This window comes from Littorina saxatilis, linkage group LG2 (genome assembly GCF_037325665.1).
Source record: "Littorina saxatilis isolate snail1 linkage group LG2, US_GU_Lsax_2.0, whole genome shotgun sequence".
Classification (NCBI taxonomy): Eukaryota; Metazoa; Mollusca; class Gastropoda; order Littorinimorpha; family Littorinidae; genus Littorina; species Littorina saxatilis.
The window spans coordinates 52,674,981-52,699,470 of NC_090246.1; the positions used below are offsets into that span (position 1 = coordinate 52,674,981).

The 24,490-nt window shown below is 42.5% G+C and overlaps 1 protein-coding gene and 2 long non-coding RNA genes across 3 annotated transcripts in view; 2 read left to right on the forward strand and 1 right to left on the reverse strand.

The window, feature by feature from the left end:
- The first annotated feature begins 225 nt into the window (after positions 1–225).
- Positions 226–24,490, forward strand: part of LOC138959244 (dnaJ homolog subfamily B member 14-like) — a 29,680-nt gene continuing 5,415 nt past the window's right edge. Inside the window, exons 1-8 of the mRNA XM_070330646.1 lie at positions 226–368; positions 1,177–1,354; positions 2,390–2,535; positions 3,683–3,805; positions 8,944–9,000; positions 9,400–9,488; positions 11,399–11,508; positions 21,786–21,949. Of these exons, the coding sequence (XP_070186747.1) occupies positions 236–368; positions 1,177–1,354; positions 2,390–2,535; positions 3,683–3,805; positions 8,944–9,000; positions 9,400–9,488; positions 11,399–11,508; positions 21,786–21,949 (1,000 nt within the window). The 5' untranslated portion in view covers positions 226–235. The remainder of the gene's footprint in view (positions 369–1,176; positions 1,355–2,389; positions 2,536–3,682; positions 3,806–8,943; positions 9,001–9,399; positions 9,489–11,398; positions 11,509–21,785; positions 21,950–24,490) is intronic.
- On the forward strand, positions 5,028–8,477 carry LOC138959255 (uncharacterized). Its single transcript, XR_011453673.1, has 2 exons — positions 5,028–5,358; positions 7,241–8,477. It is a non-coding gene; the product is annotated as an uncharacterized lncRNA (long non-coding RNA).
- On the reverse strand, positions 22,278–23,822 carry LOC138959252 (uncharacterized). The gene is made up of 2 exons (XR_011453671.1): positions 23,540–23,822; positions 22,278–23,502 (listed from the first exon to the last, which is right to left on the reverse strand). It is a non-coding gene; the product is annotated as an uncharacterized lncRNA (long non-coding RNA).

Sequence of the window (24,490 nt, forward strand, 5' to 3'; positions counted from 1 at the left end):
ATCCTTTGACGGAGGATGATATACAATGGCCCTTACATGCTCAAATATATAACTTATCCACCCCACGTAAATATATGAATAAGATTACGGCAGAAGATACTTAAAAGCAATTATTTCTTGGTGTCATTTGCCTTGGCCACTGAGACTCGCTTTACACAGTTACGTCCCATAGGTAAACGTACGAGCCAATCACACGCAGCGTAACATTCTGTGTCGGCCCGTAAATATCAGCAAAATGGACGGCAACAAGGATGAGAGCGATCGGTGTTTCGCGATTGCACAGCGATGTGTCGCCGCTGGAAATTACGAGAAAGCAATCAAATTCCTGAATAAAGCTGAAAGACTGTATCCATCCAAGAAGGCACAAGGTATGGACATTTTGGTGCGACAGGAAGGCTATCCGAAACTTTCGAAACCGACGAATGATCTCGTATAATAATGATGACCAAAGTGTTGGCAGTTCATGGGGTTTGGATCCATACATGTTCGGGAAAAAATCCCTGTCAAAATGAGAGTATGAAAATCTGAACTCTAAGGAATATTTGAGCACTTATCTTAGCTGTTTTTGCTTAATATAATCAGACAAGTGGGTTTGTTGACCTTTGTGAAAGAAAGATCAAGGATTCGGGTTAGCACCGTCACTGAACGGAATATTAGCCAGTTTCTTATTTGGATGCAGGAGCTGGGGGTAATACTAATAGGCTACATAACCTGCCAATGAATATCTTTTTACAGCAATTTGTTCACTTTGAATAACCACATAATTCTCTTGAATGAATTCTGACTGAAGAAGTCACTTTCGTTTTACTGTGGGACTTGGAATGATCTGTGAAAGTGACCTGTAAATGCTGTATGGACTATTGCAGTCAAATTCACTATCACTGTCTTGCTATGTAGCTGCAATCAGTCAATCAGCTTACATAATGAACATTAAGGATTCTACCCATCCTGAAGGCTGTGGCTGGAGAACCTATCATTTTTCAATTCAGTGTTTTCACATGAAAACTGGTAAAATGAAAAAAGAAGGCAAGTTAACGTGAACACTGAACTATCATTGTCTCAATATTATGTTGTTGTTTTTTATGTTCGTTGGCCTGTTGTAGGTACTACATCTGTTCATTCCACATGGGTGTGTTGTACACATGCATGCTAATTGAGCACTTGTATTGTCCTCAGAGCTTTTGAACAAGCTAGAGGAGGTGAACGATGATGACGAAGAACCCAAATCTGAAGAGACAAAGGGGAGTGAGGAAGTACGGAGGAGGAGAGGAAGTGGGCATCGAGAGGCATCAACTGAAAACAAGGAGAATGAAACGGCTGACTATACAGAAGAACAGATAGCATCCGTCAGAAGGTACATTTTCAATCTTCTTCTTCCTCATTCACTTTTTTTCGTATTTCCTCTTCTGTGGTGTGTAGGATTGGGAATGTCATCATGCACTTTCAGTCATTTGGATAATATTAATAACATTTGTTTCGTTTATTGTTTTATAAATTGAATTAAGTTTTTGTTTGTTTGTTTCGTTCATGGGCTGAAAGTGATACTCCCACGGCTTTTACATGTATGATGGTTTTTACCGCTTTCCGGACTGGGTGGCCGAGTGGTAACGCACTTGCGCTCGGAAGCGAGAGGTTGCGTGTTCAGGCCTGGGTCAGGCCGCAATTTTCTCCCCCCTTTCCTAACCTAGGTGGTGGGTTCAAGTGCTAGTCTTTCGGATGAGACGAAAAACCGAGGTCCCTTCGTGTACACTACATTGGGGTGTGCACGTTAAAGATCCCACGATTGACAAAAGGGTCTTTCCTGGCAAAATTGTATAGGCATAGATAAAAATGTCCATCAAATACCCGTGGGACTTGGAATAAAGTAAAAAAAAATCCATCTCACACGGCATTAAGTCTCAGGAAACATGAATACACGCATGCAGGAAAAAAAAATATATGGGTAGCGCCGTATGTATGGCAGCTCGCTTTCCCCGGGGAGAAAGCAGCCCGAATTTCCATGAGGGTAACCTCACTGGACTGTAAATCTTATCCAATCCAATCCAATCCAATCCAAAGCATGCTGGGTATTTTCGGGTTTCTATAACCCACTGAACTCTGACATGGATTACAGGATCTTTTCCGTGCGCACTTGGTCTTGTGCTTGCGTGTACACACGACGGGGGATAAGGCACTAGTAGGTCTGCACCTTAGTTGACCTGGGAGATCGGAAAAAATATCCATCCTTAACCCACCAGGTGGCCGCGGCCGGGATTTGAACTCACAACCTTCTGATTAGGACTCAGTAGGAGGCAGATGTCTTATCCACTATGCCACTGCGCCCGTCAAGTTTAAAAAAAAATGTAATTTAATTTTTTTTTAACTTTGAGCATTTTGTTCTGATGTGCAGGATACGAAAGTGCAAGGATTACTATGAAGTGCTGTTTGTGAAGAAGGACTGTACAGAGGTTGACCTGAAAAAGGCCTACAGAAAGCTGGCTCTTCAGATGCATCCAGACAAAAACAAGGCACCCGGTGCCACTGAAGCTTTTAAAGGTATTGCTACTTCTGCAGATCTGTGTAAAGAAAATGTGTCATTGAGAGGTCTACTATATTGAGTTTGAAGATAGCTTGGTATAGTTTTTGCCCCAAAAAAGTGTATATTGTTGGCAGTCATTTTCTGTCTTGTCTTGAATGGAATGATTCGTGATTTTCTAGCAATTTTTGCTTGGACTGAATCATTTTACTGAGTGATACTGATAGAGGAGATATTGGGAGGCTTGTTATTTTGTAATGCAGAATTATTTGAAAAGAAAGACAAAGCTGTGACTTTTACTTTTAGGACTAGGTATACTTTTATTAGTTTAAGAAAAACAGGTCTGTTTATCTCCCAGACTAATGAGTTACATGGTTAGCATAATATGGTTTGAATAATCAATATTTGAATTTTGGAGTTTACTGCCCAGCATTGTCACACACACACACACACACACACACACACACACACACACACACACACACACACACACACAATGTCAATCAATCACACACACAATCAATCAATCAATCAATCAATCAATCAATCAATCAATCAACCAATCAATCAATCAATCAATCAATATGAGGCTTATATCGCGCGTATTCCGTGGGTACAGTTCTAAGCGCAGGGATTTATTTTTATTTTTTATTTAATTTATTTTTTTTATGCAATTTTATATCGCGCACATATTCAAGGCGCAGGGATTTATTTATGCCGTGTGAGATGGAATTGTTTTTACACAATACATCACGCATTCACATCGGCCAGCAGATCGCAGCCATTTCGGCGCATATCCTACTTTTCACGGCCTATTATTCCAAGTCACACGGGTATTTTGGTGGACATTTTTATCTATGCCTATACAATTTTGCCAGGAAAGACCCTTTTGTCAATCGTGGGATCTTTAACGTGCACACCCCAATGTATGTACACGAAGGGACCTCGGTTTTTCGTCTCATCCGAAAGACTAGCACTTGAACCCACCACCTAGGTTAGGAAAGGGGGGAGAAAATTGCTAACGCCCTGACCCAGGGTCGAACTCGCAACCTCTCGCTTCCGAGCGCAAGTGCGTTACCACTCGGCCACCCAGTCCTACCACACACACACACACACACACACACACTCAAGGACAAGGTCTCATGTCTCCATGCCTATATCTTACAGCCATTGGAAATGCCTACTCAGTGTTGAGTGACGCAGACAAGCGCAGAAAGTATGATGTGTATGGCCCAGAATTGCAACAGGCCTCACAGCAGACCTCAGACTACACTCATGGAGGCTTTGAAGGTAAGTATCGATGAAAAAACAATAGTAGACCTTGACTCAATCAATCAATGAGGCTTATATCGCGCATATTCCGTGGGTACAGTTCTAGGCGCTCTGCAGTGATGCCGTGTGAGATGAAATTTTATACGGCCAGTAGATTGCAGCCATGTCGGCGCATATTTACCTTTCACGGCCTTATTCCAAGTCACACGGGTATGGTAGACAATTATTAACTGTGCCTAAGCAATTTTGCCAGGAAAGACCCTTTTGTCAATCGTGGGATCTTTAACGTGCACACCCAATGTAGTATACACGGGGGGTGGTTCGGACACCGAAGAGAGTCTGCACACAAAGTTGACTCTGTGAAATAAATTTCCGCCGAACCTGGGATCGAACTCGCGCTGACAGCGGCCAACTGAATACAAATCCAGCGCGCTACCAACTGAGCTATATCCCCGCCCCATTCTGACTACGGGGTGGGAGTTGCTATAAGGAGAGACACTTTATACAAGTCCTTGATAAGTGTCACATACTGCTGGTGATTCTGACAGATTTGTAATAAGAGTTTTATTGATAAGGGTTGAATCTTGCCCTATTAGTGTTATTAGAATACCCTCACTTCAGATTGTCCTTCCTTGGTGCCTGAAAGTGAAAGATCACACAAGCAAAAGTTTCAGCTCAGTTTTCTAAAAAAAAAAGAAAAAAAAAAGAGGTTTTAAAAACGAAGTATGTTTGTTCATTGTTTGTACAGTCATCATTGGCAGTAGCTGGAGCGGTAAGCAGCACAGAACAGGCGACGAATGCACACATCTTCTGCACGATGCACTCAAATGAGTGTGCATATATGAGCCTGTGCCAAAACGTGGTCTGCCGAAAGAGCCGACATGTTCATGCATTACTGTTCATCAACCGCACTTTCAATCGCAAAAAGCACTGAATAGTTTGAAAGCATGTATGTTAAAGACATAGCAAAGACAGTTTCAGAAGCTTGCATGCATTACACCTACATGAAAAAAATAAAAATGTTAGCCGAAGCGAGCAAATCCGGCGACTTAAAAGTGGGACATTCCGTACATGGTGTTTTGTTCGTCCGCGGTCCAGAAATCTCCGTCGGCAAGTTAGAAACAGTGCCCATAATATTGATAAATGTACCCTAAATTACCACGAAAAGATGATGTCTACGAAAAAAAAGATGTTTATTGGCAAAATATTTGATGTCAAAAACGTCCATAGCGATCGTAACTCCCTGTGTCTCCAGCGAACTCACGATACGTCCCTCGATTTTCGAATCTACGAACGTCATTATCGCAACCGAAAGTTGTAAGCAGCAGTAAATAAAAAGTTTTATTTGATTTGCAAACAATTGATTTAAAATAAAAGTATTTTAAGTAGTTTTGAGAAGTTTTTAGGTTGAATGCAATTTTCATGTCTTTTTGTTACGATCGCTCAATATTCAATAACTTATTTTAAATGACCGCGGAAGTATCGGGGCTGCTGTTATAAATAGCAAAAACGTTACACGCACGCAGTTGGACTCCATTTTGCTACACGGATGACCGACTTTCGCAGGGAAGGTAAGTTTTCGTTTCATGTCTCCTGTTTGAAGAGCGTTACGATCGACATAAAGTTACGATCGACTTAAAATTCTTCAAGTTTTTTACTTATTCGCTGTGTTATAGCTAGTAGCAAAGAATATGTTCTGGGTGATTCTTCCTTTCATATTTTAAGCATTTGTCTGGACTGAAAAAGTTCGTTGAAGCACGCTGGTTGTTTTTTTGTTGAATTAAGACACAGGGACAGTTTGGGTCTTCGTTACGATCGATCCATATTCTGTGATGTCTTTGTTACGATCGACTGAACATTTTCACGGCTAGCAATAGCAACAGCAAACAATGGTTCCGCTTGGATTAGCAAGTAATGTATGAATTTTCGGACTTGTTTTTACATTTAGTCAAGTTTTGACTAAATGTTTTAACATAGAGGGGGAATCGAAACGAGGGTCGTGGTGTATGTGTGTGTGTGAGTGTGTGCGTGCGTGCGTGTGTGTGTGCGTGCGTGTAGAGCGATTCAAACCAAACTACTGGACCGATCTTTATGAAATTTTACATGAAAGTTCCTGGGAATGATATCCCCGAACGTTTTTTTCTTTTTTTCGATAAATACCTTTGATGACGTCATATCCGGATTTTTGTAAAAGTTGAGGCGGCACTGTCACACCCTCATTTTTCAATCAAATTGATTGAAATTTTGGCCAAGCAATCTTCGACGAAGGCCGGACTTCGGTATTGCATTTCAGCTTGGTGGCTTAAAAATTAATTAATGACTTTGGTCATTAAAAATCTGAAAATTGTAAAAACAACAATTTTTTTTATAAAACGATTCAAATTTACGTTCATCTTATTCTTCATCATTTTCTGATTCTAAAAACATATAAATATGTTATATTTAGATTAAAAACAAGCTCTGAAAATTAAAAATATAAAAATTATAATCAAAATTAAATTGTCGAAATCAATATAAAAACACTTTCATCTTATTCCTTATCGGTTCCTGATTCCAAAAACATATAGATATGATATGTTTGGATTAAAAACACGCTCAGAAAGTTCAAACGAAGAATGGTACAGAAAAGCGTGCTATCCTTCTTAGCGCAACTACTACCCCGCTCTTCTTGTCAATTTCCCTGCCTTTGTCATGAGCGGTGGACTGACGATGCTACGAGTATACGGTCTTGCTGAAAAATTGCATTGCGTTCAGTTTCATTCTGTGAGTTCGACAGCTACTTGACTAAATGTTGTATTTTCGCCTTAAGCGACTTGTTCTTGGTTTGGTTGAGAAATATTTTTCGAGAAGGCCACTCGGGGATCTTCTTGCGTCAATCGTAACGCAAGACATGTAACTCTCACTGTGTCTCGGTTACGAATGACACAAAGTATTTTTGGACAGTTATGCATTTACATACGTATGCCTTTCTTTTCTATTTAAGGTCTGCGTTTTACTTTTAACTTTTGGAATTGAGAGTTTAGGGTTGTGGTTTTTTTTTGTTTAATGTTTGTAGCTTTGATTTACGAGGAATGCATGTCGACCGTAACTTTTCTTGGGAAGGACACAGTATTGTTTTATGTCCTTTGTTACTTGTTTTTTTAGTTACCTCAATTACCAGCCTTGTAAATAAATGACTCTGCAGATGAAAGCATATTAATTTATGGTGATTGTGTCAACTTAGACACATCTCTTTGTAAGAAATCCAGTACAGTCTTAGTTCTTAGGACTGATGTTAGAAGTGGTATTGTTGCTCTTAAAAGTGAAATGTTACATTTATCTGGGAGAGGTAGAAGAGACAGGGGTCAGTGCTGTAGAAACTGCACTTGAACATGTCATTAAATTCTAGATGTGCTGTGGACAAATATTTTTCTGTCTTGTACTTGAGCCTCATTTCTTTTTCGTGATTGTAAGGTCTGCGACTGCAAGTCAGATTGTCACCCCAGGCTGAACGAGTCCGGAAGCAGAACAACGAGCGATCCAAAGAGTACAGACAACGGCTAAAGCTGGACCCTGAACGCTACGATGTCTGCCATGAACGAACTTTGGAGAGGAACAGAAGACATGCTATTCTTACACAAACACGTTTGCACCCACGCGTATGGCTTTGCTTGCAAAGTACACCAACTTTTTGAAAAATACACTCAACGTTTTGGGAAAGTACTCTTGCCTCGGGTTTAGTGTAAACAGGTCTGCATCTGGTTTGGTCTGACTCCCTTCTGACAGTGACAGTCTGGCAAGTTTGCTGATCATGCATAGCCCGAGTAGATTAATTTATTTGATGGGGGAAGCCAATTTTACGAACTTTGCAGTTATCATTATCATATTATTTTACATGTAGGCATTGGCAGCTAAAGCTATGTGTGAAAGCTGATCTGTGATTTTCTCTAGTCTTGTACATTGTGGTACTTTGAATGCTTGTGTGTATTTATTGGTAGAGGTGCACATTTTTGTTTTAAATCTCTGATTACCAATTTGGGATTGATCAAGTCTTGTATTTACCTTTGTAGGGTGCTAGTGTGCCATGTGTTTCTTTGATTATGTGCATGACTATTTGAGAGTGCAAGTGACACTTAATGTGTGGATGTGGAGGATATTCATGAGATTGACATTTCCCTTGGGCGTTTGTAATTTTACCTTGTTTTCTCCATGAACTTGCGTTTTAATTTTTCATTTTTATTTAACCAGTTTTGAGTGCAAAATTGTTTGTTTAATGACTTTTGACTCGTTCAGACTGGAATGTAATGTTCACGAACATTAACTGCAGGAACTTTCTGTATAAGCTGATGGTGTAAATATACCACTATTTGGGAATGTTTTGGTTAGTTTTCTGTTGTGTTTTTGAGATTCTTGCCATCCATTTTCCAATGAATTTGTACATTTGAAGACATCTTATCCTTATTTTGCACTTCCTGCATGTAACACCTGGCATTTTGGCATTTCTTATTCTCTTGTCACATTACAGTGTGTGTTCCTGACTTTGTGTGTCAACCGGAACATGAGACACAGTGCCATTTTCATGTCTTCCTTGACCCCGTTACAGTTGACACAGCAGGGACTAGTTTTTCTACTTTGCTTTCTTTTTCATGTGATTTTGAGGTTTGTTTGAGTTGCAAATGATGGTTTTAATAAAATATTCTAGTCTTTGAAACATCTTCTCTGTTTTTAATTTTTTTACAGGATTTCTTGCGACTGGAGTGTGTCAACTGTAACTCAGGACACAGTGATGGGTGTCTTATTTTTCAAAATACAAGGTCCATTTTAGAAGTTCCTCAATGAATCTCTTTTGGGATGTAAATCTTACTTGCTGAGTAAATTTGAAGCAAATCAGTTAAGAACTTATAAAGATACTTATGAAAATGCTGTGTCTCGCGTTATAGTTGACACACAGCTATGTTGATGCCTTTTTTTGTTTTTTCGCAAAAAGTAAAGCCCAAGTTATCTTTTTGGTTATGGAAATAGTTACACTATACAAAGTCAATTAGTGTATAAAGATAAGACAGTATTATTTCCAGTTTGGTTTTCAACCCCAAATGTCCCATTTTGGCAAGCACGTTTTGGCACAGGCTCATATACAGTGTATGGCTCATTGCATTTGTTGTTGCTTTTTTGTGCAGGTGACATAACACCAGAGGAACTGTTCAACATGTTTTTTGGCGGAGGATTTCCGTCAGGTGGGTTGTTTGTTTTTCTCTCTTGTTTGTTTGTTTATCTAATTTCACACACACACACACACACACACACACACACACACACACACACACACACACACACACACACACACACACACACACACACACACACACACACACACACACACACACACACACAGGAACGACAAAAGGCTGCTTTCATGTAATGGAAATTGGGATAAGAAATGCAACTTGTTGCTTCCAAAAATGCAGGCATGTTGAAAATTATGCAGAACTTCATAAGATCAAGCAGGATTTAAACACACAGAAATGTACAGTATTACCTGTGACATGCTGATTGCTGACTTCTGTGAGATTGATGTTTAGTCTATATATTGTTCTTTATGTAATTTTTACTAAAACAAAATGTTTTATTTGCAGGTAATGTAAACAGACACAGGCACACTCACAACCAAAGATCCCACTACTACACATATTCGTATGGTGGGCGAGAACAGCAGAATTCTGAGGTAAGTCTGTGGCTATTGTCTGGATCAGGCACTTGTCTTGTTCAGTTGTTGCATGATGTAATAGTGCAGATCTTAAGGCCAGGCTTTTCTATTTTGTCTTGAACTAGACAAAATATGCACAGTATGATGCAAGTATTTTTATGGTTTCTGTATGGCTCGATCATCAGCCTTGGTAAAGTACGCAGTCAAGGTTTTGGTGACTGAACAGTATTCAACTTTTAGAAGGCGAATCTGAAATGATTTTTGAGCTGAAATAGTCTTTAACATTATTTTTTATTTCATATTTGTTAATCGCACATTTGAGGCCCAGATGTCTAGGCATTACTGTTAGAATGATAAAACAAAGGTATCGTGAAAGCAAATTAAGACTGAAAGTAAAGCACAGCCTTCTTGCATACATCTGATTAGTTGACAAGATCTCTTGTTACTGTTGTTGACAGTCTCGTAGACGAAGTCACAAGAAAGGGGCTGGGGCGTCCCCCAAAAAGCCAGCAGAACCTGTTTCGTTCACGACAGTGGTTCTCCTCTACTTGCACCGGGTACTCTCCCTGGCTGCATGCTGCTTTTTCTTTTTCTGCCGTGTCTGTGCAGTCCTTGCGTGTGCAATTCGGAGGAGTTTGCTTTTTCTTTTTTTTTACTCAGGTCTAAAGACTGTGACTTTGTCACTTTTCACTGCATTTTGTCCTTTGGATGTCAAGAAGAGCAGTCAATAGAGGTTGATCAATTGAAGTTCATTGTTTAACTTTTACTTCCCTTCTTTTTCTCTTTGACTTTTGGCTTCAGAGCATCTAAATGTACAGGATGGTAGAAGGTGGATGTTCAATACACCTTTTCGGAGTCTCAGGTGAGAGCAAATCTCGCGTCGCGAGAAAATCCGCGCATTGCATGCTGGGATTGCAAATTGTACCAAACACGAGGTCTTCAGAAGAGGTACATTGCCGATTGCGTTCAAGTTTTCCCTCGTAAGCTCTTATCTCTTTGATATTTCTGTGGTTTTTGTCCCACGATAGTTTCATGGTTTAAGCGGAATGGATCTTGAGTGTGTTTGGTACAACGGAGCGCCCCCTGCCGCCAAACATGTGACTAGCCGTGCATGCGCACTCGAAACTCCAAAGGGGTGTATTCATTTGAACTTTCCCTGATGTTACAAATGTTCAAAGAAAGTGACCAAAAACACCATTGAGGTGCAAGGCAATAAGCTGGTTTTCAGTCGCTTTGTCAAACATTTCTTTGTTTTAAGGTGGCTTTTCTTAACAGATCTGTTGACCTTTGATGGACACAGACAAGTTTGATTTCTGTCTGCATGTGCGATCACCATGGTATGTCCCAGCCCCTGCTGTGTTGGCGTGTGACAGACACTTGCTGTTTGTAACTAGTAGTCCTCTAACTGTAGTCTAGGCAAACGAATGAGGTGCAAGTTACAGATTAACCTTCTGTGTGCTCTATTTGAATACACTGGAACCTGTCTTTTAAGAGCTCTACAAATCTGAGAACATCAACAATGATTTTTACAATGGAGGCTAACAGAAAATCTGAAAAAGCAATGTCTTAAAAAGGATGAAGTCTTAAATTGGGGATATGTTAAAAGGGGGGTTCCTCTGTATGCATTGTACCACCTGTGTTTACTATCAGATGCTCCATGTTCACATAAATTCAAAGTCATATATCTACATCTTTTACCGTCAGGACCAAGACCTATTGAGAGTATAGAATTTGACCAAACCAACACAGCTGTGATTTGTTTTCATGTTTAAGAATGTTTCAGTCTGTTTGTGTAAAGTTGCCGAATATGTGAAATGAATCAACACAAAAGGAAACTGTGTTCAATCACAGGAATTGAAGCATGCTTCCCTTCATGAGTTGTGAGGTATGGTGTCGACTTATCTTTGTGAATGTTGTGTTTGTTACAGAGCAGCCTAACGTTGCTTCTGCAGCTGGCTCCAATCCTGCTGCTCATCCTGTTGTCACTTCTCTCCAGTTTCTTAGTGAGCGACCCGGTTTTCAGCTTGCAGCGCACACAGTGAGTAGTCTCAGATATTTGCCACATAATACACGCGTATTGTCTGGAACTTACAAATTCCCGTCAAAAGATAAGAAACAAGTGAATTTAAGAGTTCTTTCCTGAATTTCAGAAAGATCCCAGTGTATAATTGTTGAAAAAAGAATTGAGCATTTTGATGCTGCCTTGGGCACTTGTACTTGTAGATTTTTCTTGACTTGGAATAACTTAATATGTGATCATGGTTGCTGATCAATAACTGTTGCCTGTTAGGCAGAACCCACTCTCTCTCTCCCTCTTTCTTCCTGTCTTCTTTTTATATTTAGTCAAGTTTTGACTAAATATTTTAACATCGAGGGGGAATCGAAACGAGGGTCGTGGTGTATGTGCGTCTGTCTGTCTGTCTGTGTGTGTGTGTAGAGCGATTCAGACTAAACTACTGGACCGATCTTTATGAAATTTGACATGAGAGTTCCTGGGTATGAAATCCCCGAACGTTTTTTTCATTTTTTTGATAAATGTCTTTGATGACGTCATATCCGGCTTTTCGTGAAAGTTGAGGCGGCACTGTCACGCTCTCATTTTTCAACCAAATTGGTTGAAATTTTGGTCAAGTAATCTTCGACGACGCCCGGACTTTGGTATTGCATTTCAGCTTGGAGGCTTACAAATTAATTAATGAGTTTGCTCATTAACCTTTTAACTACCATACCGCCCGATACCGCCCGTCTTCCACCATTGCCGCTATTCCCATACCGCCCGATACCGCCCCTCGCCGGTGTAGCGTCTGTTTCGGTTGTTTGCGGTTGTTGTGCGCGAGCAGTAGTAATAAGACGGTTGCAAATGCATTGTGGGATTGTCTCACTTCCGCCTTGTTTTTTCCCCATGTGCTTTCGATCTCTGTGAGAGTTACAATCGATCTTTTTTCACCAAATTTGTTGGGCGCTTGGTGCCGACATGACAGTGATCCTGATTTCATGACTATGCTGGATTATCTCCACGAAAATAGACATCAATTAGAAGATTCTGGCTTCGACATCAGCATTTCTGTGAACACTGCTGATCTGACCTACTTTGATTGTTCAATGAATATCAACAAGTGACAGCGAAACGGATGATATACCGGAGCAACAAGTAAGCGTAATTTTTCAACTTTATTGACAGGTCAACAGGTAGATAAATCATGATAACACTGCGACATACATACCACCAAGAAGAAGAACACATACTCTTTGAAGTTTGATCCCTATCCAATAACATACCAATTTTTTTTATCAATCTGACAAAGAGAAACTGAGTAATAATAATTTAAACACGCATACCCGTTTTTGACCGTCTCTGCTCAAAATAACTTGGGAGCTGAGGGAGTCTACACAACAATAAACTTGGTAGTTAAAAGGTTAAAAATCTGAAAAATGTAAAAAAAAATAAAAATTTATAAAACGATCCAAATTTACGTTTATCTTATTCTCCATCATTTGCTGATTCCAAAAACATATAAATATGTTATATTCGGATTAAAAACAAGCTCTGAAAATTAAATATATAAAAATTATTATCAAAATTTTTTTTTCGAAATCAATTTAAAAACACTTTCATCTTATTCCTTGTCGGTTCCTGATTCCAAAAATATATAGATATGATATGTTTGGATTAAAAACACGCTCAGAAAGTTAAAACGAAGAGAGGTACAGAAAAGCGTGCTATCCTTCTCAGCGCAACGAATACCCCGCTCTTCTTGTCAATTCCACGTGCACTGCCTTTGCCACGGGCGGTGGAGTGACGATGCTACGAGTATACGGTCTTGCTGCGTTGCGTTGCGTTCAGTTTCATTCTGTGAGTTCGACAGCTACTTGACTAAATATTGTATTTTCGCCTTACGCGACTTGTTTCTCTCTCTCTCCCTCTCAATCGCATACACACAAACCCAAACCAATAATGTTATTGTGATTTTGATGGTGCTGTTTTAGGTTTGGATTATATGAGTGGGAAATTGTCCTTTGTTTCTGGGGGGGGGGGGGGGGGGGGGGGGGATTGGGATTGAATGACTGTGCTGGTGTGAATCTTTTACACCTTAACGGCGTGTTTCCAATATTGTAGTTTGTGATCTTTAAGCACCCCCCGCGGGTTAGGGGGAAGAATTTACCCGATGCTCCCCAGCATGTCGTAAGAGGCGACTAACGGATTCTGTTTCTCTTTTTACCCTTGTTATGTGTTTCTTGTATAGAATATAGTCAATTTTTGTAAAGATTTTAGTCAAGCAGTATGTAAGAAATGTTAAGTCCTTTGTACTGGAAACTTGCATTCTCCCATTAAGGTGATACATTGTACTACGTTGCAAGCCCCTGGAGCAAATTTTTGACTCACATGCGAAGCAAAAGTGAGTCTATGTACTCACCCGAGTCGTCCGTCCGTCCGTCCCGCCGTCCGTCCGTCCGGAAAACTTTAACGTTGGATATTTCTTGGACACTATTAAGTCTATCAACACCTGATGTGGCCTGATGGTGTATGGTTACAAGATCTCAAAAAACATGTGCGGCAACTTGACCTCACTTCAAGTTCAAGGTCACAGGGGCCGTAATTGTTGTCTTAAAAACGACCATTTTTCACATTTTCGCATTTTTTTATGAAGTTATCGAGAATGGCAACCTTAGCTATGTATGCTATACAGGGCAATGTAAGCCCTATCTTTGGACACCAGTTTGGTTGACCTTGGTCGCAAGGGTCCTTTAAAGTTGGATTGTATACATAGTTTGAATTGACCTTGAACTATGGAAGGTAACTCTTCCAAATCTACATATGTGTGAGGGAAATACATTATACTTACAAAAGTGAGTCTATATACTCACCGACATCGTCCGCCTGTCCTTCCGGGCGTCCGGGCGTCCGTCCCCCCCCCCCCCCCCCCCCCCCCCCCCCCCCCCCCCCCCCGTCCGTCTGTGAAACCTTTAACATTGTATATTTCTTGGACACTATTAAGTCTATCAACACCAATTGTGGCCTGATGGTGTATGGTTACAAGATCTTCAGAAACATGTTTGGCAACTTGACCTCACTTCAAGGTCACAGGGGCCATAATTGTTGTCTTAAAAACGATTGTTTTTCACATTTTCACAGTTTTTTCTGAAGTTATTGAGAATGGCAACCTTAGCTATGTATGCTATACAGGGCAAAGTAAGCCCTATCTTTGGACACCAGTTTGGTTGACCTTGCTTCAAGGTCAAGGTCGCAAGGGTCCTTCAAAGTTGAAATGTATATATTTTGAAGTGACCTTGACCTTGAACTATTGAAAATAACTCTTCCAAAACTACATATGTGTGAGGGAAATACATTATATTTTCATACTAACTCACATTAGGTTACATATCTTCAAGTTCCAGGTCAGTTTGAGTTAAACTGATATTTGTCATTTCTGAAAGAAAGATCAAGGTCTGTTCAGCATGAGTCGTGTGGGCTTTGCCCTTCTTGTTGATTAGTGCTTTTGTGAACAAGAAACAATTGACAAGTGGCTCTATCCCATCTCCCTCCTTTCCCCGTCGCGATATAACCTTTGTGGTTGAAAACGACATTAAACACCAAATAAAGAAAGAAAGAAAGATCTTTAAGCGGAATTGAATGGAATTTTTGTGCATGACTCTTTTACATATTTGTCTTACATCTTAACAACGAGAGTTTTGTGATCAGAGAGGTGTTTAGTTGAGAAGAATGTTATAACTTACTTCTCAGTACATATATTTGAATTTAATCACATATTCTTACTCCAATTCTTATGAATGCATTGACTTTAGTCCCACATGCTAGATGTCGAAAAACCTCTCAAATTACCTGCCCTTAGTAGGGTGGTAACCAAGCTAAAAGCGACGCCATAGCCGTTGCTATGGCCTGACCTTGCTCGGTTACCCATAACACCCTGCGCACCACGTGAGCGCCAGCATCCGTAATAATCTTTCTCGACTTTCGACAACACACGGTGGACGTGTCCGAATTTCGCTCTCACTTTTGGCCTTCACATGCCTGCTCGTCCTTGAGACTAGCCGGTTCTTGGGGGTCTACCTGTCCGTCTACCTTTTGGTGAGATCTTTCCTGTGTATGTTTGGTATAAATGTTGATAGCTTTGTGTTGAACACGCACGCAGAAGTTTTTTGTTCTGGGTGACTGTTTTTCGCCGGTCTTAAAATGGCCGACAACAAAGCTAAACTTGGCGCGAGACTGGAAGGTGACAAGGCTCTTAGCCTGGTTTAGAAAACTATACCTAAGAGTAGCCTAAGAACTTTGATTTGCCTATTATGCGGGTCGTAGATCCGTCAAACAGCACTTCTTTTTATGTTCCTATCCCTCCGAGGGTGGGTTCAGTTCTTTCACAGCTCGCTTCCCCTGTTGGGGTTAATCAGCCTTTAGGCTCCTTATAGACTTTTTGTTGGATCGTCGTCGGTGCGACTGATGGGGAGGGGGTGGCCGTGTGGCTATTCTTTCCCCTTTCTCTGAGTAAGAGGAATCAGTCAATGTCCTCCTTTTGGGGGGACTTAACGATGTTTTGGTCTGTGTTTTCAGCTGTTTCAGGCGCGATCGGCGGTTCCCGCCCTCCCGTTCGTCAGCTTCGCACTGTGGTCAAGTGCAAATGGCCTGTTCGGTTCAGCCCGTTTTTTGCCTCTGGTGGCTCTGGGCTGTTTTCGAGCACCCCTTCCTTTTCGGAGGGGGGGCCTGCTCCCTGCCTGCGTTTAACCACTCTGATTACCGCCGGTACTTCACAGTGTGTTACGCAGCCCCCCGCCAATGGGGGGGGATAGGGGGGGCGCTCCTGCGTCGCACCGTCGCCTGGTGCAAACGGCCAGTTCGGTTCAGTCCTTTCTGCCACTGGTAGACTGGGTTGTTCGCGAGCACTCTCTCCTTTAGGAGAGGGGGCCAGCTCCCCGCCTGCCTTGGCCGCTCGGCTTGCTTTAAAACAGCACTGCTGGGTCGGTCATGCAGCCCCCTTACCGTGAGGAAGGGGGAGTGGGGGGGCACGGTAAGTCACGGCCAGGGCTTGTCCCACTCTGCCCTTTGCGGGCAGGGGGCCGTGTTAGCTTCCCACCCTTTCCCGCCCCCCGGGCGCGTTCGGGTGGCGGCTTTCCAGGCGACGTTACATACCCCTTCTCTGCTCCGTTTGGGGCAGGGTGGGGGGGGGGGGTATCAGTGGCTCACTCTTTCCCGCCCACCGGGCAGGATCGGGTGGGGGCTGGAGTAGCGTTCCACCATTTCCCTCCCTCTGGGTTGGACGGGGTGGGCGCTGTTGGACTGTCTTCACAGTCTGTACCTCTATTGTCCTGGCCCGACAATCGTTCGCCTCCCCTATCGGGGTGGGCGGGCGGTGGGCTATAGGACTACAGCAGGTGGACGGAGGGGGGTCGGCCGTTGCTCGGTTCGTCTCTCTCCGTCGCTCTTACTGCTGTGACGAGCCACCCCCCTCCCCATCTGGGGCATGGGGTGGCTCAGGCCTTTCTACACAGCGGGGGTGCTATGTACGGCTTTCCAGGCTACGTTACATACTCCTTCTCTGCTCCTTTTGGGACAGGTGGCTGTGTTAGCTGCCCGCGTTTGTCGCGGGTCCACCCTTTCCCTCCCTCTGGGTTGGACGGGGTGGGCGCTGTTAGACTGTCTTCACAGTCTGTGCCTCTATGGCCTGGCCTGACAATCGTTCTCCTCATCTATCGAGGCCTTTCTACACAGCGGGGGTGCTATGTACGGCTTTCCAGGCTATGTTACATACTCCTTCTCTGCTCCATTTGGGACAGGTGGCTGTGTTAGCTGCCCGCGCTCGTCGCGGGTAGCGGTCGCGGAACAATGAGCTTGACTCTCTTTTGTTCTCGGCAGGGTGTCTCGCACAGTGGTCAGGGAACAATGAGCTTTGCTCCGTTTTGTTCTCTGCACGGGCTGTGCCGGCTGTCTACCTGGGACAGGCGGAGACAGAATATACTCTTTCTCTCCAGTCTCCCATTCTTTGTATTCACAATGGTCTGCGGGGACTCGGCTATAGTATCACCTGGCCAGTGGTCATTGTCCTTAGCCAGCATAGGTCACCCCCCCCCCCCCCCTCCTAGGGGTGGGTGAGTGATGGGGCTTCTTGACTTTGGCAGGTGGACGAGCGAGGATCGGCCGTTTACGGCCGTTTCTCTGTTTCAGTCCTTACCCCCTCTAGGGGTTGCGGCTGTGCTGGACCACCCCCCTCCCCACTTGGGGTGAGTTGTGGTTCAAACCAGGTAGTCTGGTTCTTAGCACTGGGTTGCTTCTCTCGCACAGCGGGTGGGGTAAGATGCGCCGGGCCCGGCTTTGTCTTGTTTCTCCACTCTATCTCCTTCTCGGCAGAGATCTGTGCCAGTTACCAACCCCTCTTCCCCCCACCTCTTGTTCAGGTGGGCGGTGTTGGGTTGGCAGTCAGAGACTGATCACGCTTTTCATCCACACTCTTGGCGGTGTTATCGGCAGGAGTATTTAGTGGTCTCCCCTCCTTTTGTGTTTTACACAACTGGTGGTTAGGTTCGGACTCCTTGTTGGAGGAGGGGTAGTGTATAGGGTTGCCTACTGGTTGTAGGCTTCACATACATAGAGCGGCTGCCTTTGCAGTTTACTTTGTCCCGGATAGGTTGGGGGTGTCTCTCTTCCTTCCTCTTCCGGGATGGCTTTGGGTTTTCACAGGCTTTCTCGCAATTTGTTTCATTTGCTGAGTCTCCGGTGATTGCCTACCTCATGCCACACTTTTGGCTTGTTCCGCACCTTAGGATAGTGGTCTTCAGCCTACACCTTTCCCGCTGCTTTATACGCAGGGGACTGCTGGCTTCGGGGTTTCAGGCTGCTTCGTCCTCACTGTTAGTGCGGAAGAAGATAGCAGGGAATTTTCAGGCTCAGGGTCTGATCTGCACTTTTTATTGCCAGGGGCTAGTTTCTGGCTTCGTTTACAGACCACAGGGAACATGGAGTTTTCATGATGTTACTCCTCCCTCTCCTCTCTGGAGGAGCTAGGATGGCATGGTTTGGAGTTTTCTGCTTTGGCTGAGACTCTCCTGTGCTTTCTTATAGGCAATCTTTTCCTCCCTGAACGCTCTTTTGGGTTAGGGAGGATGCCTTGGTTAAGGCTTTAGCCAGGCTGCTGGCAGCTTGGGCTAGGGTAGTCACTGAGCGGAGAAGTTTCTCGGTGACGTTTTAGGCCCACACTGTTTTTGCTTGGTGTGATCTCCTTCCTCTACAAGGGGTTTGATTTCATGCTGGATGGAGGAAGCAAGGGTCAGGCTTTTTCGGGGGTTGTTCAGACCTACTCAATAGCTGGAATCTTTCCCTTCCTTCGTGGACCTCTGGCAGCGCATTTATGCGCTCCCGGTTGCAAAGGGGTGTTTTGGTTCAGTGTCGCCTCCCTCTCTGCGGGAGGTGGGTCGGCATGGGCTAGAGCTTTCAGCTTTGGCTGAGATTTTCCTCGGTGCTCTCACATGAGCTTTCCTTCTGCGTTTCTGCACACAGGAAAGGGCTCGGTTTCTGGGGGTGTTGGTCTCTGGACTATCTCGGGGGCTGGTTGAGCTTTTTCAAGGTCAATCAGCTTGTCAGCTGCACTTCCTTTTGGTGTTGAACCAGGCTTTTTGCCTGGTGCTCTCAGTAACCAGGCAAAATTCCGAGCTGTCCTTATCCCAGGTTTTTTACCTGGGCATGCTGTTCGACTTTGTCTCTTGGAAGGTTTATTCTTCACACAAGAGAGAATAGGGAGGCTTTTAGCGCTTTTCACTGCCAGACTGGCACGAGAGCAGGCCTCTGCGGGGTCTTTAGACCCGATCTTTGGTCGGACGGTATCGATAGCTTTGCTGGCCCTCTAGTCTTTCCTCAAGTTTTTTTGGGGGGTTCGGCCTCACAGGTCTGGGACATGAGGGTCCGCCTCCAGAGTGGGTTCCTCCACGCGGGAAGGTGGCTGGAATCCTTTTGGATCGCTCAGGGGACTTTTTTCCCTAGCTTTGTTTCCCCCTGGACTTAGACCGCTTTTTGGATGCGTTTTCGTCTAGATGGGGCCTGCAATGGTGATTGCAGTCTTGAGGCTGTGATGTAGACGTGAATCCTTGGGCTTCTCTTTTGCCTGAGGTTAGGAGCAGTAGCTCTTAGTCTGCTAGCCTTTCCTTTTTGGCTATTTACAGGCATGTCCTGTTGCATTCGGGCAATTCGTCTGTTGCTTCTTATGTGAACTAGCTGGGGTGAGCAAGTTCTCACTCCCTGTCAGACAGAGTATAAGGGATTCTGATTGGGTTTTCACACTAAATCATTTTCTCAGGGGAATTTCTCCCCGGCCAGCTCTGCGATCGGGCCGACTCGCTCAGCAGGTCCTCTCAGGGCTTGCTCAGGGGTTGGCCCATCTGATTACGGGTCTGGAGGCGTGCTGTTTGTGTTTTAGATCATGGGTTCTTACTCTGTTCTTTGGGCACGAAGCATATATTTCCTCCACTTTATCTGTGTATGCTCCTTGTTTGGCCTCTTTGGCCGATTGGAGATTTAGAGCGGGGGTGCAACTCCTTAGCGCCCCTCTCTCAAGCCAGGTGGTTTTTCACCTCTGTTTCAGTTTTGGCTTTGGGCAGCTGGGCCTCTTCTTTGAGGTTCCGGCGTCTCGGCTATCTCAGCTGTTTTGAAACAAATAGGCCTCTCTTCTGTGGCTCATGGCCCTCCTGTGGGCATGATCAAGGACCTTGTTTTATGAGGTTTAGAGGCTCCCCCTTGGTTAGCGCATGGGACTTTGTTCTACTTACTCTGGGCCTCAGCCCTATAGGGCAGTGAGGCGCATGCGTTGGGGTTTGCCAGAGGATGTAGCCTTAGGGCTTTTGGTGCCGTTTGTTCACGGTTTTTGGCCAGGTTTTGGGGTTTCAGAAACCTGGTCAATATCCTCTGGTGTTTGATTCCCTCCTCTTGGGAGGATTTTCGCTCCGGGAGATTCGGATTTTCTAACTGTCTGGTTAGACTTTTTTAATCCCTTTTTTGACGTTACTGTCTTTTGGGAACCACGAGCTTTAGCTCAGGTTCTTATGTCTTTACAATGGAGCGAAAGAGACATCTTTTATTTGTCTCTCTCTAGGGGCTCTGCTACATTTATTGCCGTGTTGCGTTCTGGTCGCCTAGGCGAAGCTTTGCAAACGGCTTACTGGAGGTCAGATGATGTGTTCATCGGTTTCTATCTTTGGGATTTCTCCTGCACGCGGCTAGACGGCTCCAGTTCATTGCTGGTTTTAGTGGCTGCAGGGCAGGTTCTTACAAGGACATAAGTAGGTTCCCTCCACCTTTAGGAGGAATCTGCATTCATAAGAATTGGAGTAAGAATATGTGATTAAATCGAAAATTTTTAATTAAATTTTGATTTAATATAATATACTTACCCAATTCTTATAGTTAATACCCTCCCATCCGTCCCCGCTGGATTATGTCCTTGGGGGTTTGTTTGACTAATAGTCTCGAATGATTATGACGGATGCTGGCGCTCACGTGGTGCGCAGGGTGTTATGGGTAACCGAGCAAGGTCAGGCCATAGCAACGGCTATGGCGTCGCTTTTAGCTTGGTTACCACCCTACTAAGGGCAGGTAATTTGAGAGGTTTTTCGACATCTAGCATGTGGGACTAAAGTCAATGCATTCATAAGAATTGGGTAAGTATATTATATTAAATCAAAATTTAATTAAAAATTTTCGATATAATGCTAATGTAGTAGTGTTTTGTTTGTCACCTCTGCAATTTCTCCATGTGAGAAAATAAGTTATATTTCATTTGATATAGCAGACCTGGGAACCTAGACGATTTCGCCGTATTTTGTACGCATGGTTGTCTAGAATACGATCAGTACGGTCAGTGGAGAGAAAAAAATACGACGAGAAAAATTCCCACACTATTCTTCACAAGCCCTCAGGCCAATCCAGTATTTTGACACAGTTTTTGTTGGTAAACATTAAAAGAAGCATTTGTTTTAAATGTATTGGTAAACTTACCTCTGCGACAGACGCGTGTGAAGCATGGATGTTCAAATGCTTTATTGAGTACGCTATGTTTTTCTGAAAATACACTGTTTGTTTGAGAATGCTCTAAGTGCAAAACAAGGGTTCCCAGGTATGACATACACACTCAAATGTGTAAAGCAATCTGGTTAGGAATGTTAGCATGGTGGCACTAAAGAACTGGTTTTTAGTTGTGACATCTTATAATTAGCAGAACAAACAAGAACATTAATTTTTTTTTAAGGCATTGTCAGTTTCATCATGCTATTAACTGTTACTGGGTGGCAGAAAGTATAAAACATGTGTTTGATTTTCAGGAAATACCTTGTACAGAGAGAAACATACAACCTGAAAGTACCATACTTTGTCAAGGAAGATTTTCGAATTGAATACAAAAATGAACTTCGACGGATAGAGCGCATGGTTGAGGAAGAGTACATATCACAACTTCGAAGCAATTGTTGGCGAGAACGGACATACAGTGAGTAAAAAGAGAGAAGGAGAGTATGTGTGTGTTGACAGTTTGTAAATGGTCATGGCTCAGAAAAGGTGTCGAATTTGTGGGACACTTGAGTCACAAATACAAACTCTTGGATTACTTTCCATTTTGGGGTCCAGCAAAACTGTTTATGTGTTTAGTTGTGTCTGGGCAGTAACAATGTATTTTCATCAATTACTGCGGAATGAATTGCATTTTAAATTTTAACTGGAGTGTGTTACATAACACCGTGTCACACATTGTTTTCTAATATACAGTTAACAGTAAACCTATTACACAATAAAAGTTAACTGCATTAGTTAGTATCTACCTTGATCTTCATTTGTGAAAAGTGGCATTCCCCGACAGCAATAATCTGCATATCTAGGTACCCTAGGAATGTGTGTATGTTACATGAACACCAATAAACAAAACAACGATCAAACAAGTACTCAAAGAACTGAAAAGATTACTGTTTCAGCAGTCAATCAATTCTTAGTTCCACACACTTCATACGGACAGTCTGCAAAAAAAATCAAATCAGAACAAGATGTGAAAATGTATTCAAACAAAAATCAACTTTCTGTGTCTCACAACACAGACATTCAAAACTGCTAAATTCCTATTTATTTTACACACACAACCTTAGAAATACATGTAATGGGAAGAGAAACAAGTACATAATAGTAAAGAGTTGAAATGCATCAATGATACCGGACCCGTTATTCCCATTATCAGTTATCTGTCAAGTCATTCCTAAAAGTTTCCAATGAGTGTGTTACATTTCACCAAAAAAATCAAACTTTAGGACACTGTCAAGATATTCACATGAAAAATGCATGCAAAAGAATGAAAAATGAAAGAGCAAAACCATAACAACCTAACAATGATGTCTTATGACTTCTACCATGCTCCAATTCACAATACAGAGAAGATTTTCTCACTTTTGACACTGAGTGTGTTACATTTCACCAAAAAAGTCTTACTTCACATTATTTTGTAAGGTATAAAGCATATATCCATCCACTTGGTAATGAAAACAATACACTGTACAAAAAAACTTGATAAACCCAACAAAAAAATCTTAGGTTGAAGGCGGATTTTGAAGTTATCAAGAAAAATGCTGTTTATTCGCCAATGAGTGTGTTACAAAACACTGTCATAACATGAACAAAACGTTGTTCATATTCAGTGCATTCAGTTAATTGTGAAATTAATTATAAGAATGACACCATGGTTGCTACACAACTATTGAAACTATTGTTGACACATTCCGACAGCAATAATCTGCATATCTAGGTACCCTAGGCAAGTGTGTGTGTTACATGAACACCAATAAACAAAACAACGATCAAACAAGTACTCAAAGAACTGAAAATTACCAATCCTTCAAAGTAAATTGTAACAAGAAGGGCAAAGCCCATACGACTCACATGCTTGACCTTGACCTTTACATGACCTTGACCTTCAGGGTCAAGGTCAAATAACTAAACCTAGCAATAACATCATACACTAAGAACTGCTTTACACATTTTTCCTACCAAAATACATGTGACCTTGACCCAAGGTCAAGGTCATCCAAGGTCATGCAACACAAAGCTGTTAATTCAAGACATAGGAAGTACAATGGTGCTTATTGGCTCTTTCTACCATGAGATATGGTCACTTTTAGTGGTTCACTACCTTATTTTGGTCACATTTCATAAGGGTCAAAGTGACCTTGACCTTGATCATATGTGACCAAATGTGTCTCATGAGGAAAGCATAACATGTGCTTTTAAGTTTGAAACAGTTATCTTCCATAGTTCAGGGTCAAGGTCACTTCAAAATATGTATACAATCCAACTTTGAAGAGCTCCTGTGACCTTGACCTTGAGGCAAGGTAAACCAAACTGGTATCAAAAGATGGGGCTTACTTTGCCCTATATATCATATATAGATGAGGTATTGAATCTCAAAAACTTCAGAGAAAATGGGAAAAATGAGAAAAATAGCTGTTTTTAGACAACATTTATGGCCCCTGCGACCTTGACCTTGAAGCAAGGTCAAGATGCTATGTATGTTTTTTGGGGCCTTGTCATCATACACCATCTTGCCAAATTTGGTACTGATAGACTGAATAGTGTCCAAGAAATATCCAACGTTAAAGTTTTACGGACGGACGGACGGACGGACGACTCGGGTGAGTACATAGACTCACTTTTGCTTCGCATGTGAGTCAAAAAAACACTCTAATTCAAAACAATAAACGCAGACATCCTTTTCTGTTTACTTGATTCATTCCTTACTTTGTTCCAGCAAGATTTAAATAATTTTCAAGATAACTGTACAAACTATTGGAGTGTGTTACCTCTCACGATGTGCGAGTGGTGTGAGTAACACACTCAACACTGTTCCTAAAAAAACCCACTCTAATTCAAAACAATAAACGCAGACATCATTTTCTGTTTACTTGATTCATTCCTTACTTTGTTCCAGCAAGATTTAATTAATTTTCAAGATAACTCTACAAACGATTGGAGTGTGTTACCTCTCACGATGTGC